Consider the following 26,289-nt stretch of genomic DNA (forward strand, 5'->3'; position numbering starts at 1 on the left):
AAAGCTTTCCTGGCTGGGCGCTGCGCCTTTTATTTTTATTTCTTAATCCTTTTGCAAACCTTTCTCGGCTGGGCGCTGCGCCTTTTTAAAAAAATCCTTTTGCAAACCTTTCCTGACTGCGCGCTGCGCCTTTTTTTTTTTAAAAAAAATCCTTTTGCAAACCCTTCTTGACTGGATGCTTTTTTCTTTTTGCAAACCTTTTGCAAACGGTTCCCGGTTGGGCGCTGCGCCTTTTATTGATTTAATCCTTTTGCAAACCCTTCCCAGGCTGGGCGCTCGCCTTTTTTGCAAACCTTTTTTGCAAAATCCTTTCCCGCCGCGGTGGACGAGCTCTCGCGCCAATCCTAACCTCCTCCTCCTCCTCCTCCCTCCCAGGGGCGGCCCCGCCCACGGCTGCCTGCCCCCACCCACCCCCACTTTCCCCATCCAGGCCGTCCAATGGAAAGCCGAAGGCCTCGATCGCGCTTGCAAAAAAAAAGAGAGAGAGCCGCGCCCTCGCCCGCTCGGCGATCGGCAGCGGCAAGAGCAGCAGCAGCCGCCCGATCCCGGCTCCGTCCATTTCAATCCCGAAGGAGCGGAGCGGAGAAGCGCCGGGCAGCTGCAGAGAGGCGAGTGCGCGCGCCCGCGATGCCCGGGAACTGGGGAGGGGGGGGGCGGACGGTGGGGGAAGGTGTTGGGGGGTCCCTAAGGGATCATCGGTTCGCTTCGGTAAAAGGGAGCGCACCGAAGCCAAGCCCGCCTTCGGCTCCGCTCGGCTGCTTTTGGCCGCCCTTCCTCCTTGGGGCGTGGGGAAAGGCCAGCCGGCTTCCTGCGGGAACTTTTAAGGCACGAAGTCGTGCAAAAACTGGGGCGCCTTTGCTCCCCGCCAGGCGCCCAGATCTCTTCCCCCCCCCCCACCCCACCTCCTAACCCTGGTGTAGGATTTAGGGCGCATCTGCAACACACCTTTTGCGCCCCCTCGGATCTAGTGGAGGCTTTTTTTTTAAAAAAAAGGCCGGATACTAAGACGTGGAGGGGTCGGGCCGATTTATTTCTTTATTTATTTATTTATTTATTTATTTATTTAAGCATGAATTTGATACTTCTAATCAACATGATTATGAATACATGAAATGAATACCTCTATCTTATCTAAGCGTGAATTAGATAACAGATATAAGTATCAACATGATTATGAATACATGAAATGAATACCTCTCTCTCTCTCTCTCTCTCTCTCTCTCTCTCTCTCTCTCTCTCCTCTGCGTGAATTAGATAACAAATATAAGTATAAACATGATTATAAATACTTGAAATGAATACCTCTATCTAAATATCTATCTAAATATCTATCTAAGTGTGAATTAGATAACAAATATAAGTATCAACATGATTATAAATACTTGAAATGAATACCTCTATCTAAATATCTATCTATCTAAGTGTGAATTAGATAACAAATATAAGTATAAACATGATTATAAATACTTGAAATGAATACCTCTATCTGAATATCTATCTAAATATCTATCTATCTAAGTGTGAATTAGATAACAAATATAAGTATAAACATGATTATGAATATATCTATATCTATTTAAATATCTAAATATGAGTTAGATAACAAATATAAGTATAAACATGATTATGAATACATGGAATGAATACCTCTATCTATCTATATCTAAATATCTATCTGTGAATTAGATAACAAATATAAATATAAACATGATTATGAATACATCAAATGAATACCTCTATCTATATATCTATCTAAATATCTATGTGAATTAGATAACAAATATAAGTATAAACATGATTATGAATACATGAAATGAATACCAATATCTATCTATCTATCTATCTATCTATCTATCTATCTATCTATCTATCATCTATCCATCCATCCATCCATCCATCTATCTAAATATCTAAATATCTATCTAAGTGTGAATTTGATAACAGATATAAGTATCAACATGATTATGAATACATGAAATGAATACATCTATCTATCTATCAATCGATCTATCATCTATATCTATAAGTATAAACATGATTATGACTACATGAAATGAATACCAATAGAAGGGAACATTAGGACAGGGATGGGATGCACACTGGTGTGCTTATGCACATCCCCTTTACGGACGTCTTAGGAATGGGGGGGAGGTCAATGGTAGACCGTCTTAAGGTTAAAGTTTTGGGGGTTTGGGGTTTGGCCCCAAAAATGTCTTGACGGCAGCTGAGCATCATGGTAAGCTGTGTTGGCATCTGTTGCCACAGTCTTGTGTCCCATGGCCCTGGAGGTTTTTGAGGAGAGATGGAACAAGCTTTTGTCTGAAATGTTACGGGGGTTGGACTAGAAGACCTCGAAGGTCCCTCCCAGCTCTGGTTATTCTGGTAGTCTTTGATTTACAGCCATTCTTTGAGTGACGCTTGAAGTTAACAGCGGCACTAAAACAGGGCTGTTTCTAAACGCTTACAAACTGTTGCAGCATCTCCATAGTGGTCAGAAGTCAGATGCCGGGCAACTGACCTCTATTAACGACGGCTGTGGTATCCCCCGGATCATGTAAATCAGTGGTCTCCAACCTTGGCAATTTTAAGACCTGTGGACTTCAACTCCCAGAGTTCCTCAGCCAGCAAAGCTCTGGGAGTTGAAGTCCACAGGTCTTAAAGTTGCCAAGGTTGGAGACCACTGATGTAAATCACTTTCTGACAAAAGTCAATGGAGATGCCATATTCACTTAACAACCGTGTGGACTAGCTGAACAACAGCAGTGATTTGCTTAAGCGTGGCAAGAAAGGTTGTAAAATGGGACAAGGCTGAATTCACAACTGCCTTGCTCAGCAGCAGAAATGTTGGGCTCAGTTATCGTCGTAAGTTGAGGACTACCTGTATTGTGTTCAATGTTGCCCGCTCGCCATTGCTCCTTTTTATTACTGAATGACGCCCCTTCAAGCAATCCAACCGCTTCTACCCCCAAATCCCTTTTGTGACCCATCATCATTGGGTCCAGCAACTTCTGCCCCAAGACCTAGTGCAGGGGTCAGCCAGCTGCGGCTCTGGAGCCGCATGTGGCTCTGGAGCCGCATGTGGCTCTTTCATCCCTCTGCTGCAGCTCCCTGTTGCTCAAAATATGCGTCAAACAGCCGCCAATGTGTGATACCTGCCGGCACATGATTTATTGAGCTTTTCGAACACACACACACACACACACACACGGATAAATTCAAGAAAAGAAAGATTTCAGAAGAAAACAAAATGTTTAATTCAGCTACTTATGCCTAGTTCTGTGGCCACTCAGGAAATAGTCAGGCACGAGAAGGATTTTGCGGCTCCTGGTGTTTCTCTCTTGGAGATGACCGACCGCTGACCTAGTGAAAGCTTTCATAAGGCCTGACTGTGTGGCGGTCATTCTTCAGCATCTGTCCCAGGACCTAGAGCAGACCTTAACTCCATGCCACCCAAGTTTCCCCCTGGTGTCGTCTTCTCCTGACGGCCCAGTTTATATCGGTGGTGGGAACCCAAGATAATCTGGCTTGAGTTTAGAAACCAGCTCTTTAAAGCCGCCTTGTTGAAAAACTCATTTTACCGTGGTGGGAAAGCGGGAGGGAGAGCCAATCAATCGGCACGCTGGTGTTAAATTTACGTTTGTGTTTAGCTTGAAATTGATCCCTTTATTTCTTTGCCAGTAAAACATAAATTTAACACAAAGTTTGTCGGCGGGCCTGCGAAGGCCCCTGGATTGGGGCTGAAAGGTGAAAACGGAAGCAGTGTTCTCCGTCCCATAATTGGGGAGACCAGGTTGCCTTGATAAACCGGTTCCACATTTAATTGATACGCTGGGTTGCATAAAAATATCAAATTTATCCTGTTCCCCCATCTCCCCACCACCATCGGCACTGAAGAAAGCACAGCAGAGGAGAAAACCAGTCGTCCGGGTTGCAGGTGGAAAGCATTTAAACTGAAGGAGTGCAGTTTCCTCTCTTATTGTGGATGTTGTCATTGCTGCCATCTGCCGTCACCAGAGGCATGGAGTGCACATTGTGTAGGGGCTCTCGGTCCCGTTGTTGGCCAGCTTCACACAGGAAGGGAAAACCAGCTTAGCGGCAGATGCGCAAAGGGTTTCATCCTGTCGTTTCCAGGACGGCTTGTTTCCTTCGTTCCTCTCATCGCGCTTACACCAAAACATGTTTTAGTTCTCAATATTGGGCAGAAGGCTTTATTTTGCTCACTGGTTTACTACCCAGGGTGCTTAGCTACAGGTGGTCCTCGACTTACAACGGTTCATTTAGCGACCTTTGAAAGTTACGACGCCGCTGAAGGAGGTGGCTCGTGACTGTTTTTTCACACTTAACAACCATTGCAGCTTCCCGTGGTCACCTTCATTGAATGACCCCGTAATTCCTAGTGGGGTGGAGTCTGAGCAACTGAATGGAGATAGCAGAGCCTTTTTTATGGCCGGATGCCCTTCCTGTCGCCAATGTGGAGCTTTGTTCAGAAGATATATCCTCGCTGCGCCCAGAGAAAGAAATATCTGCCTCTGCCGAGCATCCTGATTGTGAGGCGAGAGTTTCACCTCTAGGCCACCCGCACCACTCTTGGCGGCTTCCCATGGTCACATGATCAAAATTCAGGCGCTCGGCAACTGGCATGTACTTATGACGGTTGCAATGTCCTGGGGTCGTGTGATCCTCCTTTTGTGACCTTCTGACAAGCAAAGTCAGTGAGGAATCCAGATTCACTTAACAACCGTGTTACCAACTGAACAAACGCAATGATTCACTTGATTCAACAACTGCGGCAAGAAAAGTCAAATAGGGCAAACTCGCTTAACTGATGTTTCACTTCACAACGTACATTTTGGGCTCAGTTGTGATCGTAAATCAAGGACGACCTGTAATTAAACAGCAATTTTTCTGACCGCACTCAACCACCTGGGTTTGCAAAATACAGGTAGTCCTCGACTTACGACACAACTGAGCCCAACATTTCTATGCCTAAGCGAGGCAGCTGTAAAAGTGAGTTTTATGACTTTTCTCGCTAATGCAGTTGTTCAGTTAGTGACACGGTTGCTAAGTGAATCCGGCTTCCCCGGTGACTTTGCTTGTCAAAAGGCCGCCGAAGGGGATCGCATGGCCCCTGGGACACTGCAACCGTCGTAAATATGAGCCAGTGGCCAGTTTTGATCAGGTGACCATGGGGATGCTGCAGGGATTGCAAGTGTGAAAAATGGCAATGTCACTTTTTCTTAGTACTGTTGTAACTTTAAACAGTTCACTAAATGGATGGTTGTAAGTCAAAGGTTACCTGTAGTATAAAAACAGCCTCGGTCACACTTCTCTGTAACTTTGGGTAGAATGGTTTGTTGTGGGGTGTGTGTGTGTGTGTGTATCCTTATGTTCTTTGGTCTCTTAGAAATTTTCAATATACAGTAGATTTCAATTATGGCATGTTTTGGGATCAGCCACAGTGGTGGGGAATGGTTTAGTTTAGTTTAGTTTATTTCATTTATATGCCGCCCTTTTCCCCCGAAGGGGGACTCAGGGCGGCTCACAACTCAAACCAGGGAAGGGGGATACAGACAAATTAACAACAACACAAAACAATACATGATTTAAAAACACGCAACAATCATACCATTCGGGATAGGGGCAACGGTTCTTAGCCCCAGGCCTGTCGGAACAGCCAGGTTTTAAGGGCTTTGCGGAAGGTCTGGAGGGTGGTGAGGGTGCGAATCTCCACGGGGAGTTCGTTCCAGAGGGTCGGAGCAGCCACAGAGAAGGCTCTCCTCCGGGTAGTCGCCAGTCAACACTGGCTGGCGGATGGAATTCGGAGGAGGCCTAGTCTGTGGGATCTAATCGGTCTGGTGGAGGTAATTGGTAATGGGACACACTATGCTGCAATGTTTCCCCTCTGTCCTCAGCGATCAGTCATAATTCCTGATTTTCATCTGCATGAAGCCCCTTGTTGTGGCCCACCAGTGGAGCTGGCACCAGAGTCGGACAGTGAGGAGGTTGGGGAGGAACATGGGCCAGTCCTGGAGTCTGGGGAAGGCTCTGATGAGGGCTCTGTGTCGGAGGCAGAGAGGGGGCCAGAGCTGTATGCCAGTTATCAGCTGCCTTCAGAGTCAGACATCAGTGAGGCAGACGAACAGCTGGAGCCTGTTCCCAGTGTGCACATGCGCAGAACTGCCAGAAGGCAAGAACAATTAAGAAAACAAGAGTCGACTTGGGAGTAAGGCTTGGAGATTATTGGCCCCTCCCATAAGACATAAAAGAGGAGTTGAAATGCACAAATCATTGTCGTCATCGCCCCCCCCCCCCCGCCTTAGTTGGAGACATTTTCACTGCTCATCTTGCATGGGGTTCCAGGCCTCCTTCAAAACATGTGCAGCTGTGGCCACGGGAGCGTTGCACAACTGATCCTGGCCACCCCAGCTACACCTTTTCTCAACTCAGAAGCCCTTTGGGGAATCACTCAGGCCCAGGTGAGCTCACAATCGAACCTTTGCAATAGGTTTGACATAGGACTGCCCTGAGGACCTTGTAAAAGCTACAGACGGTCCCAAACGCATCAGTGTGGGCAGTAACACATCAGAATAGAATAGAGTTGGAAGGGACCTTGGAGGTCTTCTAGTCCAACCCCCCACTTAGGCAGGAAACCCTACGCCACTGCAGACAAATGGTTATCCAACATCTTCTTAAAGACTTCCAGTGTTGGAGCATTCACAACTACTAAGAGCCGAGGTGGCGCAGTGGGTAGAGTGCAGTACTGCAGGCTACTTCAGCTGACTGTTATCTGCAGTTCGGCAGTTCAAATCTCACCGGCTCAAGGTTGACTCAGCCTTCCATCCTTCCGAGGTGGGTAAAATGAGCACCCAGACTGTTGGGGGCAATATGCTGACTCTGTAAACCGCTTAGAGAGGGCTGAAAGCCCTATGAAGCGGTATATGTCTAACTGCTATTGCTATTCTGGAGGCAAGTTGTTCCACTGATTAATTGTTCTCACTGTCAGGAAATTTCTCCTTAGTTCTAAGTCGCTTCTCTCCTTGATTAGTTTCCACCCATTGCTTCTTCTCCTGCCCTCAGGTGCTTTGGAGAATAGTTTGACTCCCTCTTCTTTGTGGTAACCCCTGAGATATTGGAAGACTGCTATCCTGTCTCCCGTAGTCCTTCTTTTCATTAAACTAGACATACCCAGTTCCTGCAACCGTTCTTCGTATGTTATAGCTTCTTGTCCCCTAATCGTCACTGATGTGCAAGTTGCTAACTTTATGATGCTAGCTGAGGTGCTGGAGATCTTCTACAAAACTCTTTGGGACATTGGGCCTGCTTGTTTGAGAGACTGCCTGTCTCCGTTTCTTCTGCCCATCTGGAGTCAACATGGAGAATATTGTTGAAGGTCTTCCAAAGAGGAAATAGCTTTTCTGGGACATTAACTGAAAGTCTTCTTGAGCTGAACATAACTTTTGGTTTACTCCCTGAATGCTTTCATGTGTTTTTCTTGGAAGGAGACAGAAGGGGTGTGCTATTGTCCTTTTTCATTTCCCAATGTAGCCCAGATCTCTGGTTGTTTCTTGGAGGTCTCCCATTCCAACACCAACCAGAATTTAGCTTCTAAACCCTGTTAATGTTAGAGAAATGTTGCTATCTCTCGAGATTAAATCATGCTTGGATATGACTAACCTAGTTAGAGTCCTGCTTTATTCAAGGTTGGGTTTAGTTTACATCATCGTCTGATTCAGCCTGGCATATGTCACAGATACTTTTCTCAGTGGACATCAATATGAATGAAAAACTCATTGTTGAAAACATTCATGTTTTCAAATTGCCGGTAGAATAAAATATTTGCAGTTCAGGGTAGAACTGTGAGGTCCTTACTGATCTTTGAGTTTGGTTGTTATCTTGCAGATGTTTCATTGCCTAACGAGGTGTTCTGACTCCCGAGACAAGATTACTGCTAGACAATTTATTCACAGTAAATTAACACACTGACTAGACTTTGGCAGCAATCCAGACTTCCAAGATAAGAAATACACATGAGAGCTTCTCCAGCATTGGTATATTAGTTGAATCCTGCAAACAGCCTCCTCCTAAAGTCTCTCCTTATATACACTCTTGGGAGGAGCCTAATTACAACCACCTGGGTCCAATTATCTTCTGTATCTATGTAGTTGCTCTCGACACTTATCTGCCCGCCTTTGTCTGGCGTCCGGGACCAACTCCCTTAGCTCTTCCCCACTGCTCCAGGGCCTGAAGTCATGAGCACACTCCCTTTGGCTTTCACCACTGCTCCATGCCTCAGGCGCTTCCTGGTGGCCAACCAGCCTCTCTGGTCCCTGCTTGGAGTCTGAACCCTGCCTGGGGTCCTCCACATCTTCCAGAGCCGACTCATAGGGCCTCTCGCTGTCGGAGTCTGTTTGCAGCTCCAACGGCTCCTGCTCGGCCACAACACTGGGTAACATCAGTGCCAGAAGAGAGTAAACCCACTCCCTTCTTGTGCTGATGATGTTATCTAGTTGGGTAATGAAACGTCTGTAAAAAAACCAACCAAACTTGGGGACCACCAAGTATCCCAATTGGTTCAAATTCATTTCTACTCATGAGTTAGACTCACCCCACACAGATAGTCCTTGATTTACAACCATTCATTAATTGCTCTTTTGAAGTTACAACAGCGCAGTTACAAAAAAGTGACTTATGACCAGTTTCACACTTATGACGGTTGCAGTGTCCCTGTGGTCGTGTGATCAAAATTCGGATGCTTGGCGCCTGGCTCATCTTTAGGACTGTGGCAGTGTCTCAGTCACGACGAGCAAAGTCAGTTGGGAAGCCCAGATTCTCTGAACTGACTTAACAACTGCGGTGATTCACTTAACAACTGTGACAAGAGAGGTTGTACAATGGGACAAAATACGCTTAACCAATATCTCGTTTAGCAACAGAAACGTGGGGCTCAGTTGTGGTTAGAAGCCAAGGACTAAAAATTAAAAACATAGAATCCTCCCATGTTACAGGAAATATATCATTGAGTCACGGACTTTTAATAGCACCAAGTGCCAAAAAGGTTGCATGGAAATGTTGTACGCATGCGCGCACTAAATCAGGGCCATGCTCAGAAAATCCACACTCCCAGGCTCTAGCGTGCAGACACCGGTTTTCGGCACTGCCACATGTGCGAAGGGATCATGCTCCAGAAAAGCTGAACTTCCAGGTTATGGCACGGATGTGCAGCCGACAATCAGCTGGCCGGTGCGTGTGCACAGCAGTTTTTTTGGCACTGCCGCACATGTGAAAGTCGGCTGATCGTCTTTCGTGATTTACTGCACTTTTAAGGGCCTTAGCAAGGGACAGTGCCTAGCTAACATTGACCAAATTGTAAAAGCAAAGGTAATTTAATGAAGTCCTGGCTTTCTTCGGTGTACCTCGGTACACCCACATTACACCTATCCTCCGCGAGCTGCACTGGTTACCGATCAGTCTCCGGATACGCTTCAAGGTGCTAGTCGTAACTTATAAAGCCCTTCATGGTATTGGATCTGGGTACTTGAGAGACCGCCTGCTGCCAATTACCTCCCAAAGACCCATTAGATCACACAGGGTCGGCCTCCTCCGGGTGCCATCTACCAGCCAATGCCACCTGGCTATTACCTGGGGGAGGGCCTTCTCTGTGGCAGCTCCGGCCCTCTGGAATGAACTCCCCGCAGGGATTCGGACCCTCACCTCTCTCCAGGCCTTCCGAAAAGCCGTCAAAACCTGGCTTTGCCGGCAGGCCTGGGGGTGATGAGTTCCCTCCCCTCTCGACATGTATGGTTGTGCGGCTGTTGTTTACTTTTATTATTTGTATTTTGTTTTTTATGTTCCCCCTTTTCCCCCTTGAATTGTTCGCCGCCCTGAGTCCTCTCGGAGAAGGGCGGCATACAAATAATAAAATTCTATTCTATTCTTCTATAGGCATTAGAGCCAGTGTTTTTACTGGGATTTTATTATGCAGTGCCTTGGTTCTACATCTGATAATTTTAATTGTATTTTGCTTTATTTATGGGGAGGGAACGCACACAGACACACACGAGAGACACTGGGTTTGTCAGTTGCCTAGAGTTACGTACTAAAGATGCCCATTGCTGCACATTTTCAAATGAAATAAATACTTGGATAGGAGGCCACTTAGAATGGACAGTGTTACAGGCTAGTCTGCTAAACAGGCACTTTTCTATCCAATATTCTATCCCAACAAATTATTTTGTCTTCCTTTTTTTATTATTCTGACAACAAGGGAGATGGTTCAATTTGGTCTAAGGGCTTGATAATATATCCCCATTCTTTGTTGACACTCTGGACTCTAGTCCAGAGTTTGAGACTGATCAGTTTCATACCAGGCTTATTTTTTGCAATTCTTCCCGTGTTGTATTTATGATGGGCGTTTTTTGTTTGATCTTCCCTAGGCCTACAGAAGATGACGGAATACAAGCTTGTCGTCGTTGGGGCTGGTGGCGTGGGCAAGAGCGCGTTGACAATTCAGCTCATCCAGAACCATTTTGTAGATGAATACGATCCTACAATAGAGGTAAATAAGATCCTATCAAGAACGATGTGGTGTCTGCCGGGAAACCGCTTCTGCACTTCGTGCTGTCTTCTTGGAAACCATTTCTGGACTTTGTGCTTGACGTGGGGGGGGGGGGAATCTAACTTTGATTTTGGGTTTTGCTTGATTAGATACCGTATTTTTCGGCGTATAAGACACACCTTTTTCCCTCAAAAAAGAGGGTGAAAATCTGGGTGCGTCTTATACATGGAATGCAGCATTTTTGGCCTACCGAAACCCCTCCCGCTTTGCAAAATGGACATGCAGAAAGTTTGGGAGGCTTGCAAAGTACTCCTGAGGGCCGGGGAAAGAGGAAAAAGGGGACAATTTTGCCCCCCCCCCCCCGGACCACTCTAAGACCCTCCCAAAGCTCTGCATTGCGCCCCCCCCATTTTTTTTTGCAAAAAACGAGGCGTGCAGAGGCTTTGGGAGGCCTGCAGAGTGCAAAAACTTTTAAAAAAGATTTACCTCTTCAACATCGTGGTGTGTCTTATACTCCGGTGCGTCTTATAGTCCGAAAAATACGGTAGGTTTGTGGTTATAGAAATGGCTAGCATATTGTACAGATAGTCCTAGACTTCCAGGGGTTCATTTAGTGACTGGTCATAGTTTCAGTGGCACTGAAAAAAGTCACTTGTAACCATTTTTCCCACTTAATGCCCGTTGCAGCACCCCCCCATAGTCATTTGATCAAAATTCAGATGCTTGGCAACTGCTGATTCATGCTTACGACCGGTGCAGTGTCCCGGAGTCTCACTTTTTGAAACTTTCCGGCAAGCAAAGTCAGTGGGGAAGCTGGAAATCACTTAACAAACCGTGTTACTAACTTAACAGCTGCAGTGATTCATTTAACAACTGTGGCAAGAAAGGGCGGGGCAAAACTCTCTGAACAAATGTCTCACTGAGCAGTGGAAATTCCAGGTGCAGTTTTAGTCGTAAGTCAAGGCGTTCCTGTAATTCAGGCTAGGTCTTTAGTGAACCTTCATTGCTAGTTTGGTATAGAGCAGAGTTTTTTCAACCTTGGCGACTTTAAGTCCTGTGGACTTCAACTCCCAGAATTCCCCAGCTGGCTGGGGAATTCTGGGAGTTGAAGTCCACAGGACTTAAAGTCGCCAAGGTTGAGAAACTCTGGTGTGGAGCCACTGAGAATGTGGGGGGATTGCATAGTTGCATAATGTGGCCTCATAGTTTACAACAAGCCCCGCAGTTTAAACCACATTTTTTAAAAAACACGAGTTGTCCCTGTGGTATTGTAAAACCTCTTGAGTTTATCAGCTGATTCTGTGAGGAATTTCCACTGAAATTCCACATTGGTTCCACAGTCTTGTCTATGTTTATCTTGTGACAAAATCACACACACACGCACAAAACACACACACACACTCCGAGGTATTAGATAGCTGTTGGCTATCTAATATTAGAAATTTTATGTTCTTTCAAAGAGCATTGAGCTGGAAGTTGGCACGATGCCATCTTGATCATTTGAACGTCACATAATGCTCGATGAGGCCTTTCGCTTTTGTAACAGGGTAAAATAGACGGCAAACAAAGTCTAATAAACAGAGAAATCAATCATCATTTTCTTTTAAGGTGGAGTCTGAGAAACTGAATGGAGCTAGCAAGAGTGTTTAATGGCCAGATGCCTTTCCTGTCGCCAGGGCAGAGTTTTGTTCAGCAGCTATATTCTCATTGTGCCCAGAGAGAGAAAAATATCTGCCTCTACCGAGGATCGAACTCACAGCCACCTGTTTGTGAGGCAACAGCTCCACCTCTAGGCCACCGGACCACCCCAATAAACAGAAATCAATAAATGTATTAGTTTGGCAATAGCACTTAGACTTATATACCGCTTCACAGTGCCTTTACAGCCGTCTCTAAGCGGTTTACAGAGTCAGCTTCTTGCCCCCAACAATCTGGGTCCTCATTTTGCCAACCTCGGAAGGATGGAAGGCCGAGTCAACCTTGAGCCCGTTAGGCTCAAACTGCTGGCAGTCGGCAGAATCAGCCTGCAGTATTGCATTCCAACTGCTGCGCCACCACAGCTCAGCAAGTAGATGAACCAAAAAAACCCGGTGCATGCTTGCAACATTTTAGTTTGCAAGCCCCCCCTCTAAAATCCTCAGGGATTCAGCAGTCAGTAAATGTGAACAATCATCGTACAGGTAGTCCTCAATTAACAACGATTCGTTTAGTGACTGTTTGACGTTACAATAGCCCAGAAAAAAAAAGACTGATGACCATTTTTTCACACTTAACAACCGTTGCGGCATCCCCATGGTCATGTGATCAAAACCCGGACATCTGGCTCATATTTATGACGGTCGTGTGTGTGTGGGTGTCATGTGATCACCTTTTGCGACCTTCCGACTAGCAAAGGCTAATGGGCGAGCCAGATTCACTTAACAACGGTGTTAACTAACAACTGCAGTGATTCCCTTAGCAACTGTAGCGGGAAAGGAAGCTAAATGGGGCAAAACTCACTTAACTGTCTCGCTTAGCAGGGGAAATTTTGGGCTCGGTGGTGCTCGTAAGTCGAGGACTACCTGTATAAACTATTTAGCAAGAATCAGGCTGTATAAACCAAACTGTACAATGTTCTAAGCCCAAAGCAAAAATACGAAATTTAGGTTTTACAACAATGAATGAACCAAGTTTTTGGAGTCAAATTGGATGAACTTGAAGTTTAACTGTTAAACTTTGGATTTTTATGAGTTGTTTCCGACCTTGGTTTCAAGTTAAATCGGGGGGCAGAGGGACAGTCCTCAGCAGAATCTAACATTTAAAGGAAAGCCTCCCGCTAAGCCATATCGATTTCTTGAAAAACCTGCAATTGGCTGAATTCACAATTGCATGCTAAATCATAAGATTTATACAAGATTTATACAACCCAAAGCGAATCAACTCACGTGGGTTTAAAGTGTCATGAGTCACCAGTCTGGGTAAAATCCCTTGAAGTTTAGTGGTCTGGTCACAAGCCAGATTTTTACGATTTGGCGGTAACCGTGATAGCAATAACATACCACTTCGTAGTGCTTAACTTAAGCGGTTTACGGAGTCAGCCTATGGCCCCCCAGGAATCTGGGTCCTCGTTTTACCGACCTCAGGAGGATGGAAGGCTGAGTCAACCTTGAGCAGTCAGGATCGAACTGCTGGCAGTCGGCAGAATTAGCCTGCAATCCTGCATTCTAAGGGCTCTGTGGCTAAGACGTTGAGCTTGTCAATCAGAAGGTTGGCAGTTCAGCAGTTCGAATCCCTAGCGTAACAGAGTGAGCTCCCGTGACTTGTCCCAGCTTCTGCCAACCTAGCAGTTTGAAAGCACGTAAAAAATGCAAGTAGAAAAATAGGGACCACCTTTGGTGGGAAGGTAACAGCGTTCCGTGCGCCTTCGGCATTGAGTTGTGCCAGCCACATGACCGTCTTCGGACAGTGCTGGCTCTTCAGCTTTGAAACAGAGCACACTGCCCCCTAGAGTCAGGAATGACTAGAATATGTGCGAGAGGAACCTTTATCTTACTGCATTCTAACCACTGCGCCACCATGGTTCTTAATAACCCCTCTGCAAACTTTCTATCTCTCTCCGCCTTAAAAATGCTGCTCTCCCAGTCTGGTAAACTGGTCTGACTTTAAAAGTTAATCAGGGCGGGCGCTTTGCTTTGTCCTGCCGTGCCCTCATGAGTGATGTCTTTTGATAAAACCACGGCAAGTGAACGCTGATATTGCTCTGAACTCGGCGCCCTGCTTGCCTCGCCAGACAAAAATAATGCAGAGATTTGTTCCTTTAACTGACTTTTGAGTGAGTAACTTTGCAGTGTTACGGCTTATGAGCCAAGGTGGCGCAGTGGTTAAATGCAGCACTGCAGGCTACTTCAGCTGACTGCAGTTCTGCAGTTCAGCTGTTCAAATCTCACGGCTCAGGGTTGACTCAGCCTTCCATCCTTCCGAGGTGGGTAAAATGAGGACCCGGATTGTTGTTGGGGGCAATATGCTGACTCTGTAAACCGCTTAGAGAGGGCTGAAAGCCCTATGAAGCGGTATATAAGTCTAACTGTGATTGCTATTGCTATTACGAACTCTGGAGTAAGCATGAAGATGGGCTGTTTCTCCAGATGGGCTAATTTCAACACCCAGGGTTCTTGCTTGCTGGGGAATTCTGGGAATTCCATGCATTTGGCGGATTGATTCCTTCCTTCCCTCCTTCTTTCCTTTCCTCCCTTGCTCCTTCCTTCTTTTCCTCCCTCCTTCCCTCCCTCCCTTCTTCTCTCCCTTTCTTCTCTCCCTCCCCCTCCTTCCTACCTCCCCTCCCTCCTTCCCTTCCTCTTCCATTCCTCCCTTCCTTCTTTTCTTCCTTCCCTCCCTTTCCCTGCCTTCCTTTCCATCCCTCCTCCCTTCCTTCTTTCCATCTTTCGTTCTTACCTCCCTCCCTTCTTTTCTTCCTTCCTTCCCACCATTTGTGAAGTTCCCAAGTGGCTTCCGATGAGCAAATAGCAATAGCAATAGCAGTTAGACTTATATACCACTTCATAGGGCTTTCAGCCCTCTCTAAGCGGTTTACAGAGTCAGCATATTGCCCCCAACAACAATCTGGGTCCTCATTTTACCCACCTCGGAAGGATGGAAGGCTGAGTCAACCCTGAGCCAGTGAGATTTGAATAGCTGAACTGCAGATCTGCAGTCAGCTGAAGTAGCCTGCAGTGCTGCATTTAACCACTGCGCCACCTCGGCTCAGTCAATGGGGAAGTTGGGTTTGCTTAACAACCACGTTTATTCATTGACAATTGCAGCGATTCGATTAGCAACTGGAGCAAAAAAAGGGTTGTGTAACTGGACGCGACTTACTTAACAACCGCTTTGCTTAGCAACAAAATTCTGGTTCCAATTATGATAGTAAGCCAAGGACTACCTGTAATAAACTATTTCTATTCTATTCTTCTAATTTCATTCTATCCTATTCTACTCCTCTTCTCCTAATTTCATTCTATTTTGTTCTGTTCTATTCTATTGTTTTCTGTTCTGACCCCCCTCCTCCGTCCAGGAACGAAAGCCGAAACCAACGTAAATGAGAAGGTTTCTTTTAACCAGTCAAGACTCTCGTTGGCTGCAAGCCACATAAACAAAGAGATAAGCACTCTGGCAGCAAGTCCTACAAAACGTGGCAGCAATGCAAACAAACTCTGGCAGCAATCCAGCCTGCCAAATTTGTTTCTTGTTAGTCCTTACCGTTGACTTCTGCAGAAAGGCGTGGCACAAGCAGTCTCTTATAATCAGGAGAGGATCTTAATGAGCATCAGCTGAGCGTAATCACCTCTTGTAATTACGCCATTGTTCTTGTCGCCGAGTAGCCCTTCGACTGCGTGCATCCCGGAACAACTCACAGGTGTTTTCTGGATCACTCACTCTTGTCTCCTCCCCACTGATCCAACGCTCAGACGCCACCTGGTGGCCAACCAGTCTCTCCTTGCCCTGCTCGAAGTCGGAACCTTGTCCAGGGTCCTCCGTCTCCTCGGTGGAGATAGCATCCAGGATCCTACTTCTGAGTTTTCCTTATCCCAGGAGGGCCAAACCATCAAGCTGTCTCTTTGTTGCCTTTTGACTGTATTTGTTTCCTTGGAAGTGCTGAATTTGATGATCCTTACCCAGCTTTGCAGATAGTGCTTCTTCAGCCTGTATTTATTTGTCTTTCTGCATCTTTTATTTTCCATTCTTCGATTGTCCTTCCAAAGAACACTCGGTCTGCGCCGTTGCTTGTTCTCTTGGTCTCGGCCTGCGAACGTCACACAGTTTTTAGGAACACAACTGCCGAGTTGAAGCAAACTCCTTGTTCCAACAAAAACTCCTTGTATCAATTGACTGCTCATTCGCATCCAGCAAAGTCTTTCAAACGGAGGATTTACAGTCACAGACCTTATCTGGCTTGGAGAGCTGCCAGGACGATATCTGCAAAACTTGGCAAGGAGCCCCGGAGAATCACGAATCAATTAAGCGAACTAATGGTCTCCTGCAAACTCCACTCCCCTTTCGCTCCTCTTTTATTTCCTTTGAGAGGGGCTGTTCATCGTCCACCTGTGGCCTTCCTCCCAAGTCAATCCCTGTTCCTTAACTGTTCCCTTCATCTGGCAACTCTGCGCATGCACACACTGGGAACAGGCTCCAGCTGTTCTTCTGCCTCACTGATGTCAGACTCTGAAGGCAGCTGATAACTGGCATGCAACTCTGGCCCCCTCTCTGCCTCCGACACAGAGCCCTCATCAGAGCCTTCCCCAGACTCCAGAACTGGCCCATCTTCCTTCCCAACCTCCTCACTGTCCGAATCTGCTGCCAGCTCCACTGCCACATCATGAGCATAGAATTTTCTAAACGAAAGTGGTGAGGTCAGTCACGCCCCGGGGAAACACGCACAAGAATTCTCGTAGGTGTGTCACGAGGAAGAAGACTTGGTGGGACTATTTACGATCTTGTTTGCATTTTATATAATCCCTGCTCTGTTCCAGTTATGTAAGCGAAAGGATTTCAGGATGAAGGAAGACTCCCTTTTTTTAAACAAAACAAAACCCTGCTTCTTGCAGCTTTAAGCAACGGGAAAATCAGTGACCTGAGGATTGTGAAAGTGGCAAGGATTTGAAATGCAAATATAGATTTAAGCAAATTAACTGCCTGGAGGAACTTGGACTAATGATGCTCAGACGGACCTTGGTGCAAAGAAAATGGAATTAGATCTTTTTTTTTTCCAGCCTCTGTCTGTAGAGATTCTCCGTCATCCAGGTCATGGTTATCCCAAAGGTGGTTTTCTTTTGAAGGCATTTTGCTTCTCATCCAAGAAGCTTCTTCAGCTCTGACTGGTTTGTTTTTCAGCCTCCTGCCCCAAGGAGGTGCAAAACAGCAGCTGCAAAATTAAATTCCTCTTCAAAGTGGTTCTTTTCCTTCTTACATGATCCCATTTTTTCTTTCTATCTGTGCATTAGCAAGCTCAGAAACAGCATCCGATGACATACCTTCCCACTGTTGGCAAAGTTGATAGTGCACTAATTGGGTAAAACAGCTAAGACATGCATGAACTTTCTCAATTATTGACTGGAGGGCAGAAAACTGAGGGAAGCTAGTCCTCAGCTTACAGTAGTTCACTTAGTGACTGTTTGAAGTTACGGCGACTCTAGAAAAAGGGATTTCTGGCTGTTGCAACTGGTAAATCATTGTTTAAAGATGGCTATAAAGGTATAATATTGTATGGGCCTATGGAGAGGAGAGGTGAGATAAACAGTAAATAATTTTTAGTCAACTACAATAATAACAAAGAAATGTTAATGGATAATATCTAATGATACATACACGTGTGTTATGGGGGGGGGATGCTTAGATATTTTACTTAACTGAATTAGTTTTAGAATATGTCGTAAAGGTGTAATGTTATTGGAGATTTATTGAAACTGCAAATGAATGCCAGTAGGTGGTTGTGTCTTTAAATATAAATGATCCTAGATAAAAACATGTTTAAATAATGGTAATCAAATGAGAATTGTGGTACAGGGATAGTAAAATACATAATTTTTCTTTCTTGACTTAAAATGTACAACTCGATTTGAATGAAGTATATGTAAGGATTGTGGAAGAAACGCACGGAATATATTTGTAATCAATCGATACGCTTTCTACAAGATGTAACGAAAGATGATTCCTTTTTTTGTGTGTGTGTTTTTGTTTAACTAAAACAATAAAAAAAAATTCTCAAAGAAAAAGAAAAAGGGACTTCTGGCTGTTTCTCCCACTTAGGACCGTGGCAACATCCCCATGTTCACACATGAACAAAACTCAGATGCTTGGCAACTGACTTACATTTTCCCCAGGATCATGTGATCCCCTTTTGCCCCCAGCACAATCAAGGGGGGGGCAGATTCACTTAACGACCAAGTCACTAACTTAACGAATGCAACGATTCGCTTCACAACGGTGGCAAGAAAAGTCGTAAAACGGGGCACACTCATTTCATAAATATTTCGCTTAGCGACATAAATTTTGGGCTCGATTGTGGTCGGAACTCAAGGACTACTTGTGCAGGGACTGTTTTCCACACTTAGGACCGTGGTAACATCCCCATGGTTATGTGATCAAAATGAGGATGCTACCATTGCTGTATCTCAAGGACTGACTGATATTAATGTCACATTTCAACCCTGAGCTACAAATATTCTCCTTTACTGATGACGTTATATATTTTTTCCCTCTTCCTTTTTCCAGGATTCTTACAGGAAGCAAGTGGTCATTGATGGCGAAACCTGCCTGTTGGATATTCTGGACACAGCTGGCCAGGAAGAATACAGTGCGATGCGCGACCAGTACATGAGAACGGGGGAGGGATTTTTGTGCGTATTCGCCATAAACAACACCAAATCGTTTGAAGATATCCATCATTACAGGTAAGCCCAACTGGATATTTGGTACCTCTCTGGCTCTGCAGGGAAAATACAGAATAACAGAGTTGGAAGGGACCTTGGAGGTCTTCTAGTCCAACCCCCTGCTTAAGCAGGATGCTCTATATCAGGGGTGTCAAACTCAATTTCATTGAGGGCCACATCAGGACAGTTGAGTCCAGAAACAGCGTAAATTTGTGATGTGTGTTGCGGGAATATTACCAAGCGTTTAGAGAATGGCTGTGTGTGATTGCTAAGGACCTCTCTTTAATTATTCTGTCAAAAAACCCTTTCAAGTTATTTTTATCTGGACTCCAGCAAGAGATCTCAGGATTCATGGATTCTCTCCGGAAATCCATTCAGAGAGATAATGAGAAGGCGATAATCATTGTCGTCCTCTCACCAGCTCGCTCATTGTTGTTCCCCAATTATATGCTTGGAGTCCAAGGAAAATTACAGGCCTGGGAACATGTCAGGTTATTGTTGTGGGGCAAGTCAGAACGATTTGACATGGTGGAAGCTGAGAGATTTATCTTGACGTCTCAAAGCATCAGGAAGCCCTCAAAATCTTTGCATAGGCCCCACAGAGAACTCAAAATAGTTTCTTTTTTTGGGGGGGGGGGTTGGCCTTTGCAGGTAATCCTCAACTTACAACAATTCATTTAGTGACTATTGAATGCTACATCTGCACTGAAAAAAATGGCTTATGACCAGTGGTGAAATTCAAATTTTTTTTTCTACTGGTTCTGTGGGCATGGCTTGATGGGTGTGGCTTGATGGTCGTGGCAGGGGAAGGATACTGTAAAATCTCCATTCCCTTCCCTCTCCAGGGGAAGGATACTGCAAAATCCACATTCCCTCCACGCTCCAGGGGAAGGATACTGCAAAATCCACATTCCCTCCACGCTCCAGGAAAAGGATACTGCAAAATCCACATTCCCTCTACGCTCCAGGGGAAGGGTACTGCAAAATCCACATTCCCTCCCCACTCCAGGGGAAGGATACTGCAAAATCCACATTCCCTCCACTCTCCAGGGGAAGGATACTGCAAAATCCCCATTCCCTCCCCACTCCAGGGGAAGGATCCTGCAAAATCCCCATTCCCTCCCCACTCCAGGGGAAGGATACTGCAAAATCTCCATTCCCTCCCCACTCCAGGGGAAGGATACTGCAAAATCCCCATTCCTTCCCCGCTCCAGGGGAAGGATGCTGCAAAATCCCCATTCCTTCCCCACTGCAGGGGAAGGATACTCCAAAATCCCCATTCCCACCTCACTCTGAGACCAGCCATTTGCCGGTTCTCCGAACTACTCGAAATTACCGCTACCAGTTCTCCAGGACCTGTCAGAACCTGCTGGATTTCACCCCTGCTTATGACTGTTTTTCACACTTACGACTGCTGCAGTGGTTTCAAGTTTCAGTACAATTGTAAATGGGGGATTCTGGGAGTTTCCTGCTATTTTGAATTGGGGAAATGCACGGAATATGTAGCCTAAGCCCCATGGATTCTCATAATTTGTATTTATAAAAAGAAAAAGAGAAACCTTACTCCTCTTCACAGAAGGGCCAAGAGAAAAAGGAAAAGACTTTGCATCATTCCCCAGACAGTATAACTTCTAGCCAGATGCAAAATATTAATCCCCCCCCCCAGCAATTACGGGGGACTTGAAATTTCCCAGGTTATAATGCATGGAAACAAATATCTTGAATAGGATAGAATTTGGCTAGAATTCTATTTGTGTGGTTAGACACCACACAATAAAATTTTGTCTCTGATACAGAAGCACTCAGTGTAACTTCCAAAACAACAAATAATACTACTACTAAAAGTGTGCAACCAGGATAAGGGAGAAACAAGAGATAATAAAAAGGATAAATAATACCACGCCCACATTCAGCGGTTAGCAGATTAACAGAGTTGGAAGGGACCTTGTAGGTCATCTAGTCCAACCCCCTGCTCAAGCAGGAGACCCTAAACCCTTTCTAACAGATGGCAATCAGTCTCTTCTTGAAAGTCTCCAGTCATGAAGCTCCCACAACTTCTGAAGGCAACTTCTATTCCATTGGCTGATTGTTCTCACTGTCAGGAAATTTCTTATTTCCAGGTTGAATCTCTCCTTGGTCGGTTTCCATCCATTATTCCTTGTCTGGTGTTCGGGGGCTTTGGAAAATAGCTTGACCTCTTCCTCTCTGTGACAGCCTCTCAAATATTGGAAGACTGCTATTATGTCTTCCCTGGTCCTCTTCACTAGACTAGCCATGCCCAGTTCCTGCAACCGTTCATCGTACCTTTTAGCCTCCAGTCCCCTAATCACCTTTGTTGCTCTATTAATATACATACACATTAGACAGAACTTAGTAGTCACTTTATTTTATCAACTGTGAGAATCAGGTGTTCAGCAGAGTGATGGCACAAGGGGAAAAAAACTTCAGTTTTGTCTTTTATTTTAATTTTTTTTAAAAAACACTTCTTCCTTCTATAGTTTTTTTGTTACTGTTGTGGCCCGCCAGCGGAGCTGATGGCAGACTCAGACAGTAAGGAGGTTGGGGAGGGACATGGGCTAGTCCTGGAGTCTGGGGAAGGCTCTGATGAGGGCTCTGCGTCGGAGGCAGAGCGGGGCCCAGGCCCGTCTGACAGTTATCAGCTGCCTTCAGAGTCAGACATCAGTGAGGCAGAAGAACAGCTGGAGCCTGTTCCCAGTGTGCGCATGCGCAGAGCTTCCAGGAGAAGGGAACAGCTAAGGAATAAGGGCCGACTTGGGAGTAAAGGCACAGGTGGACGGTAAATGGCCCCTCCGATAGGGAATAAAGAGGAGCGAAAGGGGAGTGGAGTTTGCAGGAGACAATTAGTTCACTTGGTTAGTGTGAAGATTTGTTCATGACTCTCAGAGACTCCTTGCCAAGTATTTTCTTATACAGCATTTGGAAGATATTGGCCTGGCAGCTCTCCAAGCCTGATAAGGTCTGTGGTTGTAAATTCACCCTTGAAAGACTGTTTGCCAGGACTTTGCTGGGTGTGAATAAGACGAATTCACCGTAGCTTAATAAAAGGGTTTATTTTGTCTAGGCAAGGAGTCTGCTTCGTGATTTTGGGAAGCCTAAGTCAGGACAGTTACTATAAAAAAGACAGCGAGACTTTTGCTTCTTGCTTCTTTTTCTTTCCTCCCCCAGGGAGCAAATCAAGCGAGTAAAGGATTCCGAAGACGTGCCCATGGTGCTAGTCGGCAACAAATGCGACTTGCCCTCCAGGACTGTAGACACCAAGCAGGCTCAGGATTTAGCAAGAAGTTACGGGATCCCCTTCATCGAAACCTCTGCAAAGACACGACAGGTAACGACCTCCAGGTGGCTGCGACGGGGGTGTAAAATTCCAGGCGGGAAAGGCAGAATTCCTAGTAGCCAGAAAAGGCTTCCTCTCAGGTAGTTCAGAAGCCCTTTTTACCTTTGGATACTCAAAGGTACCATATTTTTCGGACTATAAGACGCACCGGAGTATAAGACCCACCAAGATTTCGAAGAGGTAAATTTAGTTTGGTAATCAAACATCTGCAAGATAACCACCAACAGTTAAACCCTGAGCTACATATCCTTTATTGAAAATCTGGTTGCACATCCTCCAAATAATTGATGGGTCATTTACACTTCATAACACAGTTAGAACCAAAACATCTCGTTAAGCAATGTGGTCGTTAAATGAAGCATGCCCAATTTTACCACCTTTCCCCCTTCAGTGGTCATTAAGTGAATCGCATAGTTCTTAAGTAAATCTAACTTTCTCATGGTGGGAAAGGACTGACAGCCCGTGTGATTTATTGTCAACGTTTTGACTGATGTTCATCAATGCATTAGCACCAACCTCGGCAATTCCCAAGTATATGAATGTCAACTCCCAGAATTCCACAGCTAGCGTAGCCATTGCTGAGGATTCTGGGAGTTGAAGTCCACTCATCTTTAATCTGCCAAGGTTGAAAAACATTGCAATAGCAGAAAGAATGGGCGTTATCTGGCCAAAATATACTGTCCATCCCTAATAATGCTGGTTATGAAGAAGCACAGAGGCAGAAACATAAAATAAGTGACTGTTTCCTAGCTGACTGTGTAATTGAATTATCTTCTTTGTAAACTCTTACCTGTTCTTCACACAGGGATCTTTAATTTCTTCTAAGGAAGGGTTGGACAGCTATGGCTTCCTTATGACCTGTGGACTTCAACTCCCAGAATTCCTGAGCCAGCCATGGCTGACCCAGCATGGCTGGCTCAGGAATTCTGGGAGTTGAAGTCCACAGGTTGCAAAGGGCCATAAATAATTGCTCATATCTATTTTACTGGGAGTTGAAGAAAAATCATCTAAGCCTATTCAATTAAAGAGTATCAGATCTGCCTTCAAGATTTTGGCATGCATTCTTTTTGACTGTTGATTTGGACAGTGTCTGAATCGGTGGAAGACAATCTTTGTTGAAAAGCCAAGAACAAGAGTTTAGACTAACGTCTCATAATTCTTCCACGCCTCTTAACAGCTTCGTAATGAGATCTGTGGACATAGTGAAGCCTCTCCCATCTTCAAGCCAATCTCAAAATCCAGATGCAGAATCCAGTGTGTGCACTGCTTTTTGGGGGGTGGGGGGACACTCAAGATTACACCTTTTAAAAAAAAATCTATGGTTTAAACCAGTGTTTTCCAATCTTGGCAATTTGAAGACGAGTGTGTTTCAAATATGGCAACTTTAAGATAAGTGGACTTGTCTTAAAACTCCCAGAATCCCCTAGCCAGCATGGAAAGACCAGGGAATGCTGAAAATTGAATTCCGTACATCTTAAGGTTGCCAAGTTTGAAAAAACACTGATTGAAAAGAACAAGCTGGGCTGAGATATTTTGGCTTCTGTCCACATGAGCATAGAACTTGCAAACCATAGATATTTTCCTGGTTTGTTTCTGTGGTGGAAGAAAGAATCCAAGTTGAGCCAAGCCAAGATCTCGTGTTGTGTAGTGCCATCAACATGGATGATTGTGTGCAGAGAATAGAATTGCAGGTCCCTCCAAAGGCATTTTTACCTCAGCTTCAGTGGTGGGTTGTAGGCGGATACGCCCTGGTACGGGCGTACCGGTGCTTGTCCAGAGCACTGGATACCGGTACCGTATGGTGCTTCAGAGGGCCCACTCGCCCGCCCGCCTGTCGTCCTTACTTGTCTTTAAACTCTTCGGTGCTTCCGCGCACGGTGCGTAGCACTCCTGCGCGACACTCCGCTAAGCAGCTGGAGCATTCGCGGAGGCATCCCTAGAGGGTAAGACGCATGTGCGCACGACACACTTTCATGTGGAGGGCCCCGTTGCAACCGTGACCAGTTGCAACGGAATGCGGAACCCGCTACTGCTCAGCTTACATTTCCTCGCGTGATCTAAATTATAAAATTTCTGACTGTAGTGTCAAAATCGGCCTGGAATATTACCGGCAGACCTCGACTTACGTCCACAATTCAGCCCAAAATTTATGCTACTGTATGTGTGATAATTATCAAGTGAGCTTCGCCCCATTTTACAACCTTTCTCGCCAGAGTTGTTAAGTGAAGCGGTGCAGTTTTTAAGTTAGTAGCACGGTTGTTAAGTGAATCTGGCTTCCCCCATTGACTTTGCTGGTCAGACGGTCGCAAATGGGGAACACTGCAACCGTCATAAATGCGAGTCAGTTGCCAAGTGTCTAGAGCAGTGTTTCTCAACCTTGGCAACTTGAAGATGTCCGGACTTCAACTCCCAGAATTCCCCAGCCAGAATGCTGGCTGGGGAATTCTGGGAGTTGAAGTCCGGACATCTTCAAGTTGCCAAGGTTGAGAAACACTGGTCTAGAGTTTGACCAAATGACTGTGGGCAATAGTCATAAGTGCAAAAAAAACCAAAAACGGTCATAAGTCACTTTTTTTTTGGTGCTGCTGAAAATTCGAGCCGATTGTTAAGTCGAGGTCTACCTGTATTTCTACACTTATTATCTTGATGTTCGTAGGAATGTTTCGAGTGTCAGGGTTTTTATTATCATATTTACCATTCTTCCATCATGGTGGTGAGGCTTGATTTATTTCAAAAGTGCTTCTTCTAAATGGGTGCTATGATTTTGGTATGAGAATGATCCTGCTTTGATCCTCTAGAATTGATTTATTTCCTCTCCCACTGCTTTTGCTCCGTAAGGCATTTAAATTCCTTCAGGCCCCTTTAAAGAGCTGTACCAAATATTGCTTTGATCAGATTCAAACACAGCTGGAATTCCATTCCTGTTATGTATGGGTGAGAATCCTCACCTGGTCGACTAGCATATGAAGACAAGTGGACTTAAATTTCCTGAACCTCAGGCCTTCAAGGATAACTTTTAAAAAGTCACATCCTTCTTAAATACAGCTTGACTCCCGGTAATTGTCAATGTTCATATAAAACACTTGGCAGAAATACAGAAGTGGTTTTACCTGTCTGGATTTGGTCTCCCAACTCCCCCATCTAACCTTGAGATTTCTCAAACATCTGCCATCCAAGTCTTAACCAGGTCTGACTCTGCTTAGCTTTGGAGCTGTTAAGAACAGCTGCAAAATACCACCGGATCTAATACCTTGCATCCTTTAATCTCGCTTTAAAGTTTAGCTGGCTTTTATTAGTAATTGTTCTGACACACACACACACGGCCCCTTGTCCTACACCAAAGCACGCCATACTTCCAGGATTTATTGATACACAGACAGGCCCTTGGCAGCAATCCAGCACAGTCCAGGCCTTGGCAGCAATCCAGCCTGCCAAGCTAGCCCCAAAAGTTCTCCAACTTTAGTGAATACATTGACTCCTGCAAAGGGCGTGTGCACAATCATTCCTTTTATAGTCTTGAGAGGAGCCTAATGACCACCGGCTGAGTGCAATTATCTCCTGTAACTGCGTAACTGTTCCTTACGCCTATTAGCTCTCTGGTGTCGTGCATCCAAGAACAACTCCTCCCCACTGCTCCAATGCATGACATCATGATCACACTCCCTTGTCTCCTCCCCACTGGTCCAAGGCTCAGGCGCCCCCTGGTGGCCAACCAGCCTCTCTGCGTCCTGCTCAGAGTCGGAACCCTGTCCAGGGTCCTCCACATCCTCCAGAGCCGACTCATAGGGCCCCTCGCTGTTGGAGTTTGGTGGCAACTCCAATGGCTCCTGCTGAGCCACAACAGTAATGTACAAATATTCAGTTGAAAGAAATCTTTAGAAGCAGGAAAGTCATCTCCAGTGAGGACTTGACTTCTAAGAACATACAGTAGTGGCTAAAATTGTGGAAAACTTTTGAGCAAAGTGTATTTTTGA

General features: G+C 45.4%; 1 protein-coding gene across 3 annotated transcripts in view; it reads left to right on the forward strand.

Annotated features, from left to right (window-relative positions):
* The first annotated feature begins 479 nt into the window (after positions 1 to 479).
* The window catches only part of KRAS (KRas proto-oncogene, GTPase), a 34,402-nt gene continuing 8,592 nt past the window's right edge, over positions 480 to 26,289 (forward strand). For all 3 annotated transcript variants that reach the window (XM_087722750.1, XM_087722752.1, XM_087722751.1), the window contains exons 1-4: positions 480 to 608; positions 10,434 to 10,555; positions 18,803 to 18,981; positions 22,147 to 22,306. In XM_087722750.1, coding sequence (XP_087578876.1) covers positions 10,445 to 10,555; positions 18,803 to 18,981; positions 22,147 to 22,306 — 450 coding nt within the window. In that variant the 5' untranslated portion in view covers positions 480 to 608; positions 10,434 to 10,444. The remainder of the gene's footprint in view (positions 609 to 10,433; positions 10,556 to 18,802; positions 18,982 to 22,146; positions 22,307 to 26,289) is intronic.

The sequence above is a fragment of the Thamnophis sirtalis genome, unplaced genomic scaffold (assembly GCF_051295495.1).
Source record: "Thamnophis sirtalis isolate CommonGarterSnake01/CBP01778 unplaced genomic scaffold, rThaSir2_p1.2 scaffold_9, whole genome shotgun sequence".
In the NCBI taxonomy this organism is placed as follows: domain Eukaryota; kingdom Metazoa; phylum Chordata; class Lepidosauria; order Squamata; family Natricidae; genus Thamnophis; species Thamnophis sirtalis.